This window comes from Pistacia vera, unplaced genomic scaffold, assembly GCF_008641045.1.
Source record: "Pistacia vera cultivar Batoury unplaced genomic scaffold, PisVer_v2 Contig223, whole genome shotgun sequence".
NCBI classification, from domain to species: Eukaryota; Viridiplantae; Streptophyta; class Magnoliopsida; order Sapindales; family Anacardiaceae; genus Pistacia; species Pistacia vera.
The window spans coordinates 3,708,660-3,724,988 of record NW_022196028.1 but is presented as its reverse complement, the minus strand read 5'-3'; the positions used below and the strand labels follow the sequence as shown (position 1 = coordinate 3,724,988).

The 16,329-nt window shown below is 35.4% G+C and overlaps 1 protein-coding gene across 3 annotated transcripts; it reads right to left on the bottom strand.

The window, feature by feature from the left end:
* Positions 1–10,026: 10,026 nt before the first annotated feature.
* LOC116130604 lies at positions 10,027–14,312 on the bottom strand. 3 transcript variants are annotated; one of them, XR_004128089.1, is made up of 3 exons: positions 13,822–14,312; positions 11,709–11,812; positions 10,027–10,300 (listed from the first exon to the last, which is right to left on the bottom strand). XR_004128089.1 is itself a non-coding variant. In XM_031416327.1 (2 exons), the coding sequence occupies exons 1-2, from the start codon at positions 14,222–14,224 to the stop codon at positions 10,272–10,274; spliced, it is 432 nt and encodes a 143-aa protein (XP_031272187.1). In that variant the 5' UTR covers positions 14,225–14,312; the 3' UTR covers positions 10,027–10,271. The 3 variants fall into 3 exon arrangements, 1 of the variants encoding a protein (XP_031272187.1); XR_004128090.1 differs by lacking the exon at positions 13,822–14,312 and having other exon boundaries at positions 11,689–11,724; XM_031416327.1 differs by lacking the exon at positions 11,709–11,812.
* Positions 14,313–16,329: the final 2,017 nt, after the last annotated feature.

Here is a 16,329-nt window from a genome sequence, read left to right as displayed (position 1 = left end):
GGTTTTAATTGTTGCACTATATAAGTGCAACTTAAAATTAAAACAAAAAGAATTATTCATTCAATTAAAACCCTAGCCACCCAAAAGGTTCTCTCTTTCTCACGTTTTCTTCTTCAAGTGAAAAAGAATTTTTTTTCAATTTTGATTCTTCTTGATTCTTGATGTTGGCAATTGTTCTAGCAAAACAATTGTCGGTTTTTCGGATTATCTTCGTGTGGACTTACGTGAGTGCGATCCTCCATTGGATCAATTAGCGAATAATCACGTGAACAGTAGATGGTGAACAGTTGCTGGTGATTAGTGTTCGTGTCCGAAATCAGAGATATTCGGAGAAGCCTCTAAACGTCGGTATGAACTAAATCCTTGCAAGTTCTTAATACAGTTTTATTTTACGTTTCAGTTTATGCATGAAAACGTTATAATATGTACTCGGATCTTGGTTCATGTAATTGATCGATTCGTTTTAAATATTACGTTTTTCGACCACACGAATTCGACAGTTACTAACAATAACTTCATGTATAATAAATTCAAGGCAATAAATAACATTAATGAGTTCAACTACACTTGCCATCAACTAATTCTATGCCTTAAAGCCTTAATTTAAGGTTTCATTAAAATCTACAAACCCTAGCATAATGCTTAAAGTCATGGGTGGTTCTTTCTTACCTTTTTAAAGAATTCCCCCACCAAATCCTTTGCCTTTATCTTCTTTTACACCTTAATCCTACATATATAACATTATATCTCAACATCTTCCTCAAATCTTCAAATCACATCAAAACTAGAGTTTTTAATTCTCACCTTAAACCTTTAAATTTGAAGATCCAAGGCTCCTATCTTGTTCTTCTTGAAAAATTATGCAATACTCCTCTAAAACTTAGAGAGAGAAAGCTTGTTTCATGGAAGATTTGAGAGAAAATGGAAGAAAGGTTGAAGAAATGGTATCTCCCTTGGCTTGAACAAATTTCCTCTCTTTTATAGGAAAATATTTCATTAATTTTTCAAAATTATGCTATTGGCCCAATTATTTTAATTGTATAACTCATAAGTCCTTAATTCTTCATATAAGGGCATTTGGGTCATTTGGCACTAAACATAATTATTACTTAATTAATGCCATTAAATGCAATTAAGCCTACTCATCCTTGACTTCTGCAATGCTTATCCATAGGCAAAATGATGATTTTGCCCCTAATACCCTTTTATGGATGATTGATTCATACCGTTTCAAATGAATTGACTATTTTGCCCTTTGTTAGATTTTATACTTTTTAACATAAAATTAATATCTAAAGGACTGTTTTGAGTTGGGAACATACCTTTGACATCTTGGGTATTATATAGGTGGTGAGTCACAGCAAATGGTGGTCTTGGGTGGTTGGGGGTATTTTATTAACTTTTAAACTTTTTTTTGGTTGGGGTGTTTTAGCTAATTTCTCAAATATAGGGGGGTTGGGTAATTGTTATTTGGTAGACATTTGAGGACAATTATGTCCGAAATGGTTTTTAATTAAGGGAAAAATGGGTAGAAAAATCAGATTACCCCGGTAATATTTTAATAACACCTTCCAGCAAGGTAATAAGATTACCCCCCTACATTACTAACAGTAAATACTATTTACAATAAAAGATTACTATAATATTTTATTACTTGCAAACCAAACACCAGAATCTTGCAAAATAAATGAAGATTACCCCTGTTATCTTATATACCCCCGATCCAAACGGCCCCTCAGATTACAAATTATTTGTCACACTCGGAACCAAGACAATCATAAAAGAAAGCTAAGGAACCATGCAACAACATCTAACTCTTATTTGAAGACAGTACTGGCCATTTCAGTTGTCACTCCTCTTTGGCTTGTCTAAAGAAAAAGTTACCTGAAACAAAGAAATTACTTTATCAAATGTAAAATACTGTCAAGAAAAGTTTATGTCAAATGCTGATGGTGGTGTACCATATTAGCAACCGAAGGAATCCAGTCATTATTAGCTGTGTTCCCCTTGCATGAGTCATGACAACCATTGGTAGAGTTAAGGGCTAGGCTGAAACATTTTCCATTTTGATGAATCTTGTTCCTGTCTGCAAAGAAAAACAAAAGTTGTTTGGTAATCATGAAGGTAAGTCTTATTAAGTTGCACTATTTTGACTAATCTAGCTACCAACTTAAAGAGAGTTTTTAAGTCTTTACCGTGTGGTGATCCTGCTTAGTCTTATGGTGGTGGAGTCTCAGTTGAATGGAGGGCTCTTAATTTCAGTTCAAGTCCATATGTGTAAGTGTAAGATGTGCTGTTCATTCTGGGTGTTGTTGAAGTGAATTGTATGGATTTCCTTTCCCAATGTGGTGATAATGCCTTCCTTATTATCTGATGACTGCTTTGTTCTAACGTTTGTTGGTTTGGCTCTCTGTTCTGTGGTGTGAGAGCTTACTCGGACTGGTTGTTCAATGTTCTTCTTTCAGTCTATAAAAGTTGTAGTACTCAGTCTTGAGTCAGATGATTTGAGCTTGAGCTTGAGCTTGAGCTTGAGTTCGATCTCGAGCTTGAGCTTGACTTCGAACTCAATTTGGCTCGATTACAACCGAGTACAGCTTGACTTGACTATAATCGAGTTGAGTTCGAGCTGACCATGTATCTACTGAGCTCAAGCTTAGCAAATTTCATTTTCAAGAATCTGTAAGAAATGGCTTTTCAATCAAATTATACATAGGAAAGAACACGAAGGAACACATTTAACAAAAGTCCAAAACCCCCCACCAAAAATCTCTCCATCCATTGCCTTAATTCACCGACGCAGATTTGAAATTTTGTGTAGCTTCTTCATAGAGGTAACATAATGCATTTTCACATAAGTTCCTGTATTCACACACAACCGAACACAATTGCAAGAGATAGTTGAGGTGACAGATTAATTAGTATAAATATATTTATTTTATTTATAGATAAAGGCTATAGGATTTAATAAAATCTCCTTGGTTCCATCGATGATCCACTCAAAAAACCAAAAAACGATTATACAAAAATTGAAAAAGAAAATAGAAAGAACCCGGAAAAAAAAAACTGCAGCATAGTGGCCATACCCTTCATTGATTTAGGGTTTGAGATATTTTTTAAATCAGCCTTCGTGTCAACTAGTTTTTGCAATTCGTTCTTTAACGAATTAACATTATCTTCAAGCTCAGTTATGTATGCCACGTTTTTGGAAGTGCAATCTAGACAAGGAGGGAAAATGGCTTGACATGTGGCAGAAATCAGTCTGAAAACACGTTTCCCATTGATTTGAAAGAGAGGAAGAACAGGTTTTGTTATTTTGAGACTAGTTGTAACTTTGCAATTAGGGTTCAATGAGATTGATTGTTAAGAAAAATGTTCGAAATATAATGATTGATGAAGCCAGACAAAAGCAAACCATTGTTTGATTCTTAATTTGACTGCCCACTTTTCTTTAACAATAAAGCAACAGATACTGACGTTTTTGCACTGAAAACGTGTACCGGCATACGTGTCCCTCTGACTCACACCACGTGTGATTAAACTATAATTATTTTTCTAGTGAACGGCCGTCCATCAAATATGAATAGCCGTTCACTTACATGGACTCCCGTCTATATTATATGGATGGGGGTCCATTTACTACGGACGGGCGTCCCCATTTAAAAGACGCCCATCCATAAGTAAAATACAATTAAATATTTTTATAAAAATTAGGGACGGTCGTTCATCCTTTATGGACGGCCGTCCATTTATTTTGGACGGGCGCCCACAAATAAGGGACACCCATCCTTAACCCAAATATGAAAATAAAAAAATAAAATAAAAAAATTGGGGACGCCCATCCATATTGTATTGTGGCTATGGACGGGGGGCCACATACAAGGACGCTCGTCCTTTCTTTTAAAAAAAAAAAAGATTCTAAACAAAAATAGCAAGCCCCTCTTCTTCTTCGTCTTCATTCCCCATCTCCTCTCTTCTTCTTCGCTCTTCTTCTTCGTCCACCTTTGTTCAAGTGCCCAGCATTATTGTCTGAAACACCTTGTCTCTCAATACGAAACTATGCGATGGAAACACTGAAAGTCACGTTGATGAACAAACGAGAAAGAAGTAGAAACCTACACGAAAAATCTGAGAAAAAGTTACTCTTCCAACATCTAATAGTTGGACTCCAAAATAAAAACTACCAGCATAGAAAAAAAACAAGAAGCAAAATGATAGTCCAAAAGCTACGCCACTTGCCAAGCCCTGCTTTATTGATGCATTTAAAGGGTCTTCACATTTCTTCTGATAAATCTCCATCACCTTTTCTTCTGCACAGAAAGAAGCAACTGTTCTAATACTTCCTATCGCATCATTCGCAACTTGACTTGCTTCCTCATACATTTTCTGCAATCATCGGTCAATAAGGTTAAGCTTTACTGAAACAGGTAGATAAAGCATATTATGTTAATATGCATCATTTTTAGTGATTTATGGAGCAGACCTTAGCATCAGCATTGTAACCTTGGGTATATTTCATCTGAATATATCCGTTGATCCCTACCAGGGGCAGCAACACGGAAACAATGAGAGCCATTTCCCAGTTTGTTTCAAAAGCAATAACCAAACCAGCAATTATAGTTGCAATATTCTGAACTAGCAAACCAAGTGCCTCTCCAACAATGAGAATATTAATAATAATCAGACGAAATACCTTTTTTGTCACAAGTATGATAATAGCACAAACTTTGGGATGCAAACCAGTGGTTGCATTCATCATAAAACATGTGCAAAGACAACTTGTATCATAAAGAGATAGAAAAAAAAAAAAAAAGATCTGTAACTAAAATAGCTGTAGATGTCTATACTGGCAAAAGATCTGTAACATTTTAACTCTTGTATAACTGTCTCATGCAAGATTTCCCTTCAGTTATCAATGATATATTGATTGGTGGTGCGTGGTGTTTTCGCGACATCTGAGAAACTTCATCAGAAAAAGAGAATGAAAAAATAAGAAAGGAAAAAATTTTAGTGTAAACCAAATTCTCCTTTGAATACACTACAAAATCTGGACACAGCCAGTAATAAAACATAATTCCTTATAATGGCATTCTCCCAGTATATATATCCAGGAAAAATCTTGTTTGATGGTTGATATGTTCAGACATCGATCAAATTTTGTACTGTTCCTTGCTAGACTTACAGGACGTGTCAATGCAAATTCAGTCAATTGGTTTTGACAGCCGCCACTGCTGCAATCTCGTCAGGCAAATCGAACTGCTACTTCATACAGATACTTGATAACAACGAAATCTATAATTTACTCAACAACAACATTTTATGGACCTCAGTAAGTGTAATCCAATCAACGTGACTTTCAGTGTTTCCATTGCATAGTTTCGTATTGAGCGACAAGGTGTTTCAGACAATAATGCTGGGCACTTGAACAAAGGTGGATGAAGAAGAAGACCGAAGAAGACGAGAGGTTTTGGATTGAGAGACAAGGTGTTTCAGACAATAATACTGGGTACTTGAACAAAGGCGGACGAAGAAGAAGACCAAAGAAGAAGAGGGGCTTGCTATTTTTGTTCAGAATTTTTTTTTTTAAAAAAGTATGGACGGGTGTCCTTGTATGTGGCCCCTCGTCCATAACCACAATACAATAAGGGATGAGCGTCTATTCCTTATGGATGCCCATCCAAACATAAGAGACGTCCGTCCACAATTTATGGACAGGCGTCCCCAATTTTTTTTTCTTTTTAATTTTCTGATACGTTTACAAGTCTTAAAACACTTGTAAACATGAGTGGATAAGGAATTACAAGTCCTAAAACACTTGCTAATTCGGTTGAATCAAAGAATTTCATTCCAAGTCCTAAAACACTTGGATTGTGGAGTGTGGAAAGCATTGGAGGAGATTCGGCCCAAGCAAGTTCCAAGGGGAGAGAGAGCCCAAGCACTTCGGCCCAACCCATTCCAAGTCCAAGCCCAACAAAGGAAGCTCAAGTCCACCAAGAGAGAAGCCCAAGTGTTGAAGTGAATCCATTCGGCCCAATTCTCATTCCAAAGGGGAAAGTCCACTTAAACCCTTATTGGATCCAATTGCAAGATCTTCAAGGCCCAATCTCTTACACCCTTATTAGTAGACTTGATTAGGATCATTGATCAAGTTTTGGGCTAATAAAGTGAGTTTTTTCAACTAATGGGGTGGTTAAAGACATGAACCCTAGAATTAGGGAATCATGTCCCTTTTTGCATTAAATGGGTATGGCCTTAATTTTGAATGGAAGGCTTGTAATTTTTGTGTAATATTTATTATTTTTCATTTTCTTGTAATGTATTTGTTGATTACTCTTTTAACCTTGTAATTGCCTATATAAAGGCAACTATTCTCCTTGTAAAGTTAGTTCATGAAAATTATCAAAAACTTGGTTTAACCATTGAGAGAACTTTGTGTTCTTATTGAGATTTCTTTATCCAAGTCTTGGCAAGGAGATTTGGTGGTGAATCGATTCAAGTTGGTGGAGAATTCCTTTATGCTTGAAGTGTTCATTCTTGTCTTCACCTAAAATTGCAAGTAAGTGTGACATTGCCTCCATTTGAGTTTGGCGGAATTTAAGTTTGAGTTTAGGGCATATTATTGTGTTGTTTGTTGTTGCAAATTGGTTGGATTTGGATCATTTTCATATTTGGGTTAAGGACGGGCGTCCCTTATTTGTGGGCCCCCGTCCAAATAAATGGACGACCGTCCATAAAGGATGAACGACCATCCCTAATTTTTATAAAAATATTTTATTGTATTTTACTTATGAACAGACGTCCTTTAAATGGGGACGCCCGTCCGTAGTAAATAGACCCTCGTCCATATAATATGGACGGGAGTCCATGTAAGTGAACAACCGTCCATATTTGATGGACAGCCGTTCACTAGAAAAATAATTATAGTTTAATCATGCGTGGTGTGAGTCAGAAGGACACGTAAACCGGTACACCTTTTCGATGCAAAAATGCCGGTGCCTGTAGCTTTATTGTTTCTTTAATAAAGGTTTGCCCCTTAATACTTTTAAGTTTTAATTGCATAAAAATATGCTTATATATCTTTTTATTTTTTTATTTTTTATTTTTTTTATTTTTTTGCTAAGTAATATGCTTATATATCAATCTAAGAAAAAGAATAAAAAATGAATTAATATTATATCATACTTTTTTTAAATCCCAAGAGACATGTCATTAATTAGTTATTGTCGTAAGTTAATAAACTAATAAAATAACAAATGATATTATGGTAACTCATTAGTGCCTTGTTAACAAAATATTATATATACACCTTAAATTTTTTTATTTTTGAGTTAGATTTGGATCTCAATTTTAAAAAGCGAATTCTTCCATAGAGTTAGGAGGCAAGGTAAATAAAACGAATTTCGTGATCCTCTTTTGATATGTATATATGGAACTCAAATATAGAAAAAAATATAGAACCTTACATGTTTCTATATCTCCCAATAAGTCCCATTTTTTTCTAAGAATCCTTGCTATTGGATATTGGATCTTCTAAGAACGACCACCATATATGATCATAGGTTCTCACTATCAAAATTTAAAACATTTGATTCCCTTATCACGATTTTACTATCCTAAGAACATATATCAATTCATATCAATATGATTTACAAGATATATAATAAAATATCTTTTATTGATTAATAAACATTATTACAAAGAGTCAATTTTATAATATTTGATTAGCTCTAGGCACCTACTCTAACAAGTAGGATAACTCAAGTAATAGGCGAGGGCGCGCCTCCCATTTAACAAGTTGAAGAGATGCTCTCGTTAACGAGTTATGGCATGTCACCGTTCCCAAGCTGAGAAGCTTGAGTTGTAGGCAAGGGCATGCCTCCCATTAAACGAGTTGAAGAGATGCTCTCAATAACGAGTTGTGGTACACCACCGTTCCCAAGCTTAGAAGCTCGAGTTATAAGCGAGGACGCGCCTCCCATTTAATGAGTTAAAGAGATGCTCTCATTAACGAGTTGTGGCGCGTCGTCATTCCCAAGTTGAGAAGCTCGAGTTGTAGGCGAAGGCCCACCTCCCATTTAACGAGTTAAAGAAATGCTATCATTAACGAGTTGTGACGCATCCCCGTTCCCAAGATGAGAAGCTCGACTTGTAGGCGATGGCACACCTCCCATTTAATGAGTTGAGGAGATGCTCTTGTTAACAAGTTGTGACGCGTCGTAGTTCCCAAGTTGAGAAGCTCGAGTTGTAGGCGAGGGCGTGCCTCCCATTTAAAGAGTTGAAGAGATGCTCTCGTTAATGAGCGCGTCATCGTTCCCAAGTTGAGAAGCTCGAGTTATAGAAGAGGACACACCCATTTAAAGAGTTGAAGAGATACTCTCATTAACAAATTGTGGCGTGTTGCTATTCCCAAGCTAAGAAGCTCGAGTTATAGGCGAGGGTGCGTCTCTCATTTAACGAGTTGAAGAGAAGCTCTCGTTCAAAAGTTGTGGCGTGTCACTGTTCCCAAGCTGAGAAGCTCAAATTGTGCACGAGGGCACGCCTCCCATCTAACAAGTTGAAGAGATGTTCTCATTAATTAGTTGTGGCATGTCGTCGTTCCAAAGTTGAGAAGCTCGAGTTATAGGCGAGCGCGCATCTCCCATTTAACGAGTTGAAGTGATGCTCTCGTTAATGAGTAGTGGTGCGTCATTGAGAAGCTCGAGTTATAGGCGAGGGCGTGTTTCCCATTTAACAAGTTGAAGAGATGCTCTCGTTAACAGGTTATGGCGCATTGTCGTTCCCAAGCTGAGAAGCTCGAGTTATAAACAAGGGTGTGCCTTCCATTTAACGAATTGAAAAGATACTCTTGTTAACGAGTTGTGGCGAGCTGCCTTTCTCAAGTTGAGAAGCTCGAGTTATAGGTGACGGCGCGCCTCCCATTTAACGAGTTGGAGAGATGCTCTCGTTAATGAGTTGTGGCTCATTGTCATTCTCAAGCTAGTAAGCTGTAAGCTTGAGTTGTGGGCATGGGTCCGCTTCCCATTTAACGAGTTGAAGAGATGCTGTCATTAACGAGTTGTTGCGTCGCATCATCCCCAAGCTGAGAAGCTCAAGTTATAAGCAAGGACGTATCTCCCATTTGAAGAGTTGAAAAGATACTCTCATTAATAAGTTGTGGCGCATCATTGTTCCCAAGCTAAGAAGCTCGAGTTATAGGCAAGGGTGCACCTCCTATTTAACAAGTTGAAGAGATGCTATTATGGGGAGCAAAGGATTCCCATCATCGGCTTCGCCTGTGCCTTGTTGGTATAGATGTTCACCGAGTGGCCCTGGTGGTGCTTTTGACTAGTAGCTATCGAAGGAGCCGCTGTTTATGGCAGTAACGTGGGTCACGACCAAAGTGTCTAAAGGAGCCGACGGTCTCCTACTTAGGAAGCCTTGAGTTTCGACTATGCTAGTGGAGATGTTAACTCGTGGTGTCCGATTCAGGTGGGGAGTGTTGCAGTACGTGGCAAACAAGATCGTTGAACATATTTAATGCGAGTCCTACATCCACTATTATGACATTGTACGCCTTCCAGGATGGAGGATTAAGGAATTCCTATAGGTGGTTGGCACTTGATTGAAAGTCAAGGATATGGAAGAGTTGACCCATGTCTGGGTGTCTCTTCCTCTAAAAATACCCACCCAACAACTATTATGGGGTGCAACACATTATATGAGTTGCTCAATGTGGACCTCAAGTAACATGTGATTCTCAGTGGAGAACTGCTTGGTAAATAAACAATTTTACAAAATCTATACCAATTCATCCATCATGCTCTATAATATTCATTGCATTGCAACAATATGGTAACCCACTGCGAATTGAGATAAATTGCGAAATTACTACCATTCTTTTGAAGATAATTCTTCACCTGCAACATTGTAAAACAAACATATTTGTTTTCTGTTGCAATAAGACAATTGTTTATGAAAAAATGGGAGCCCAGAATGACAACAAACCATTTTTACAAGAATCCATCCCACCATATACTGTACATACTAAAGTTGAGAAATGTCAAATAACTATATATCATCAGATGAAAGATAACCCAGCAGCTCAACTGGGATATCTAAAATCTATAAATACTACAATTATGACATACAATGCAATGGCAAACTACATAAGGAGTGATATAAGGTCATTTCAAGCAGTGAACATTGGGAAATAAGTTATCATCCCTACCCAAGTTGCAGGATTGCTGCTCGGAAGTCTGTCGATGCAGGTTTTTTTATGCTTTCCATTCTCGGTTCTACATAAATTTACAGTTCTGATGGGTGCCTGCACATCGCACAATCCAGTCAACAGTCATGTTCTTTTTCTTTTTTTGAGGATCTTCATGTTGAAGAACAATGGTTTGTTTATCAACTACCAGATAAAAATTATAAGTTCAAATAGAATACGAGATAAGTGGGCAGATATGAGACATGCAAGTACGCAATACAAAACGATATAGGCATGCCTAGAATAAAGTTCTGAAAAGTATCAAACAGACATAGCATTAACACAAAATTACAAAATAAAACTATCAGATAGAATCTGTGATCTAGGTGTGTCCAAGATTTTGTAAACAAGATATCACTCGCCAAAAAAATTTTAAACCTACTAACCAAAATAACCAACCAAACAAACAAACAAGATATTAGTTTCCCAGTAATACTCTGAAAGCTTTTCAATAGAAGTTCAAGAACAGCAGTAGCCGGTATTTCTCAAAGCATCAAGGCTCAGGAGAAACAAGATTTTCAATACAAAATAAGTCATTTAAAGTAGTACCAACTATCTTAATGTAAACCCCTCCCACTTTGTAATTTATGACTTTTTTCACTTCCACACAAATAATGAGTCTGTCACATGTTCCAATCCAGAGTCACTAGCAGTAGTATTCCAGTTTTTAGACATAAAACACCTTTCCAATTCATCGAAATATTGTTCTGGACACAATGATCAACATGGGTAGAATCCAGCTACACCAAAAGAAGTACCCGCTGATACCTAGACCAAATATTCATTGCTTACAGAGAAAGTACACTGTCACATTCAATGCCTGTTATCATTGGCATCACAACTGCTTGTTGTACCTCCCACTAGTTTATAACTTATAATATTTCAAACTTCATAAAGGGGTATCTATCTAACAGTACGTAGATATATACTAGATGATCGAACATTGAACACAATCTCTGGACAATTACTTTGACTACATGGAGATTTGATATATATATACAGCTCACCCTTCTGCTATACAAAACTACATTTTCATGAACACTGCTCTCTCGTCACCAAAATGATTGCCAATACAGTTATTTATTTATTTTTTTTTTAAAAAAGGGAATCAAACCATCAACACCTCAGCTTCTTCAACACAATTACTACCTTTCACCACCTCTAACATACCACCAAAAGCCAACAACAACAACCACAGTGTGACTCCCACCCTCCATCCATACTCCATGATGTTGTAAGAAATCAGATGTTGATATTGAAATAATCTTACAGATTAATGTATTGTCACACATTGAGATTGGTACACAACACATACACTAAATACTTATATTCTTGACCACTACAGTTTTTCAGTGACATTTATTTTAATAAATATTTACAGTACCGTCACAACTAATCAAATTAAAAAGACACAGCTAAGTAATTCCAATAAATATAAGACATACAAAATCATAATCTTCCTCACCCAGATGCCAGATATGATAAAACGAGTTATTCACCCCTCTTCATCTTCAGATTGAGATACATTAGTGGAATTCGTGTCTTCTTCCACTGGATGTAAAGATGCACCTACAATAAAAAAATATAAAGAAGTTGACCACTCTAACACTTAAAACAACTTGTTATCAGATGATAATTAAGAATCTAAAGGGCTCCCATGTAACTTGCAAAGCCCTTAAAGTTTCTGCTCTTATGATAAAGCATACCACACAGACAATGAACCATTTTACCTAAATTAATCATATGAGCCACTGAATTGAAATGCTTTAATAAATATATGATAATATCAAACTAAGCAATCATTAAAATTCATTTAAAAATGTGTATTCCAGCATTCTTCAATTTGCGAACAAAATGCAATTTAGTTGTTACAAGATATCTGACCAGAAACAGCTTTCTGAATGCCTTTAAAAAATAAAATCATTCACAACAGTTTTTCCTCCACTTTTCCATCCGTTCACTTCCCACTGTTAACAGAATGTTCTATATAAACTTTACCATGTATATTAGACACATTTATGTCAATGATGCCATTACTCAGACTGATCAACACAACCAAAACTCAGTTCTTGAAAAAATAAACAAACAAGATGTCACTAATTTGGCCACAAGAAATTCTCAATGCTCTGAACCAGAGATTGGTCTGAGGTTTCAGCATCATGCGTAAGTTTTATTTTTCCCCAACTAAAACAGGATCCCAGTGTATAAATGAGTAACAGAAACTGTATATAACAAAACGATAACCATGTGTAACAAAATGATAACATCAAACTAGAATATATTTTGATTAAACAAAAAAGCACAATGGCATTCTACATTTTGACATTAAAAGACCGGTACATTAGGAAATAACCACAAATGGGGTAACTTTAGAGTAAAAAGTACACCATGTCAAAATCATCTTATGCTAGCATATGAAGAGACTGACAAGAGAAGGTTCGATATAAGTAGTCACAACATTAGTATGTTAATAAGCAAGAAGGTTGAAATTATCAACCGTTTTTTCTCTTCATTAGTTGTTGTTTTATTAAATTATGCTCTGATTGCAAATTTATTGAAAGGAGTAGCAGGATCTTTGAGTGTTGTAGCAGGAAGGAGGAAGACTTCTTGAGTGGAGTAAAATGGTGGGTATCTTCGTGGACCTCAGTTTCCAATGAATTATAAGACTACATTTTTCTTTATTCAAGCTAAAAGAAATACTATTGATTGATGAGTTGATAGTTGTTTATGGAGTTGGTGGCTGACATTATTTGGTTGTTTCAGTTGTTTGACTGCTTTTTCACCAACAGGCTGAATTCTATTATGTCAATATAATAAAACATGTTTATTTTCTTATCAAATAACATAGAAAAAAGATAATCATAAATGATCGCCACCTTCAAAGCTGTATGTCTATCTTGAACCACCTAAAAATAGAAGCTTTAGAAAAATATAAGGACCGTAAAATTTTTAAGTGTTCACCAAAAAGCCTCAACTTAATTCTGAACATGAGCTAAGCATCTATGCTACTGGAATAAAATCTCAAAATTCCTTCACCATCTGGGCCCTGTTATCCATTACAGCACAATGGTCACGACACTCTAATGCTGAGGATCAAAGAGTTGACATAAAAAGCATCATATACTATAAGTTGTCTTCAAAGTCACACGAAGCCACGAGCTACTAGTAGTTCCTCAACTTCCCAAAGCTAACACCTCTACAGGAAAACCCGAAAAAAAAAGTACGTAAAACAAAAAAAACCCTACTTCAATTGATTTCTATTTCTAAATGACACCATGATTCCATCAATTTATCTTCTTCCATCTTAATCCACCGACCACATACATATATAAAATCTAAAAATTATCTTCTTTCTCTAAACTACAAACAGACTCCTTAATTTCAAAATTCATGAAAATTCTCACAAATTTCATAAAATTTATCAAGAAGGGGATCTACCTATAATTACTTTTCAACAAATGCAACCCAAAAAAATAAACCAAAACAAATCCAAACCCATAAAAATCACAACTTGACTTCAAATAAAGAAACCAAGAAATAAAATTCATTAAACAGTTATAAAAATACAAACTTCATACCTTTAACAAAATAATCCGACGAGGGCCAGCCTCGAACACTGTTAGTGAACATAGCTTGTTCGGGCGTCAACGGGTTGGCCAATTTCTCAACCAATTGAGCCACACCGTGGAATTGGGATTTGGGAGGGACCCAGTACGAATATCCGGGCAAAAAGGGGAGCCAATCGGGTGCGGAGCGGCGCACAATGATGAGGTGGATGGCGTCCTCGAGCTTGGAGAGCAAAGGGTCTGTGGTGGAGTCGGAAGAAGTGGAAAGGTCAGAGAGGTCGGGTTGGTTGGATTGAGTGCGGAGAGATACGAGGCGAGACGATGGGCTGAGGGGAAGGAGGTGATGCTTGTGGCGGGGGTGGAGATGGACGATGGAGATGGATTTGTTTAGAGAGAGAAAGAGGGAACGAGCCATCTGATTTGGTGGAAGCAGTGAGAGATGTGGTTTGGTGTGTTGGAATGATGGAGAATGGAGAAGAGAAGGCGGTATTTGGCGTTTACTAAAACTAAGCTGCTAAAATTTATTTGAAGGGCATTTTCGTTAATCTACTCTAAACATAGATCTAATCTAATTATTTACATGGAATCTCTTGCTACCCTTGCTTTGTAGTGAATTTAAGATTTAGGAAATCAATACCATCCCCAATGTCGTATCATGTTGACTTTAACTGTTTAACATATTAAGGGTAACAATAGACATTTAATTTTGAATAGCAATTTGAAAAACCAAATATTCTCACTTTTCTCTTTCTTGTATATAGAAACTAAAGTGAAGTGAAGACCATTGTAACCAATCAACCATGCTGGTGGGTCGAGTAGGCTTTGATAAATAACTACGATTGATTTAAATGGCTTTCCTCAAGTGACATTGAAACAAACTACATAGTTTTCGTAAGCCATACTATAGAAAGCTCCACGAGTTTCGCTAGCCCATGTCATGGTCAATAGTGTTAGCCTTTCCATACCACATTGCGACCAAGTGTCTTTATCATCATCTCGTACTCTAACAATTCCCAAACTACAGAAGTATTTATAATAAGTTTGATTTTAAATTTTGAATGAATTTTATATTAATATACTATATTACAATAATTTTTCTAAGTTAGATCAAGATAAATGAAGTTATGAATTTAACCTATATAAAATACATTTATTAAAAAAAAAGGTAAAAAAAAATTGTTTTATGTTAGCTAAAGGTCAATGATAAATTAAAAAGTAAAGTTTAAGGTGGTGATACTTATAAAACTTGGAGGTGTCATCCCAAGTTTTTAATTAAAAAAAAAAAACATTATATATCTCAAATTTTATATTCCACTTTGCGATTTTAGAGTATATAAATTATATGGTATTTCTGATTATATTCTTCATGCTATCTACTTTTTGCATAATGCATATTACTCGGAATACAAAACTAGGGATGCGTTTCTTCCCTTTACTGATTTAATTATTGTAAAGAATAAAATTTACTTACATTTGTAACACAATTTTTAGTTATTTAATCATACAAACCAATGCATTGTAGTAACTAAGTCATAAATAGATTTGACTTCCCTGTTAACTCTATCAAATTACAATAGATCAATAAATGAAAAAAATTATGTTATAAAATTACAAATTTAAGTTAAAATTTTGTGGTACAATAGTTTGGTACTTATCAATAATCTCCCCTCTTAGAAGAAATTAGCAATAATAAACAAATCTCAAAGGTGGTCAAGACAGATATAGCCACAGTGACGTTATAGATAGTTTTTTAAGTGTAAGGGGTTTGTTTAAAATTATATACAAGACTAGGCAGGTTACTTAGTCCTTTATTCAATGAATAATTGGATTATTATATCTCACTAGACATGGGTTCTAAGCGTTACGCTGGTATATTTATTTAATATTTTTGAAATATGTTGTAAACAAATTTATTCTAACACAATAAAGTAATTAGATTAAGAGATGATAATTGTTAGATTATATAAGTTTTAGAGTAAATATAACTTCTATATATATAGAGTTGTGTTAAGATAAAATTAATAATTGTACCTTTATAATTATTAATATCAATTAATATTATGAAGATCAATTATTTGAACTTAAAAATTTATATTGAGTTTATTTTTATGTTTGACATTGACTTGTAATTGTTTTTTTCACAGTATAGGATTCTTTCCAGCCAAGGTTTGAAAACAGACTAACTTCCATCTTTATATGTTTTTCTTGAAAATGGTTAGATTTTTGAAATGCCTATGTAATGTACTTATATAATTATTATTAGTATTCATCCAATGTGTGAAGATGAAAGAATTAAATCAAAACTACCGTGTTATGATGGAGAACAATTTTCAATCAATTAATGAGTAACACCAAAATCAAGATAAAATTGAATATAGAGAATAACACTTTTATTATAAAAGAAATATGTACATCGCTTTTTCATACTGTGAAGTGGGTTTGGACGATATAGACTCTATTTTCTATTTTTCTTATATTTGTTCAGTTCCTCTAGTGCATATGCATACTCTCTTCTATTTA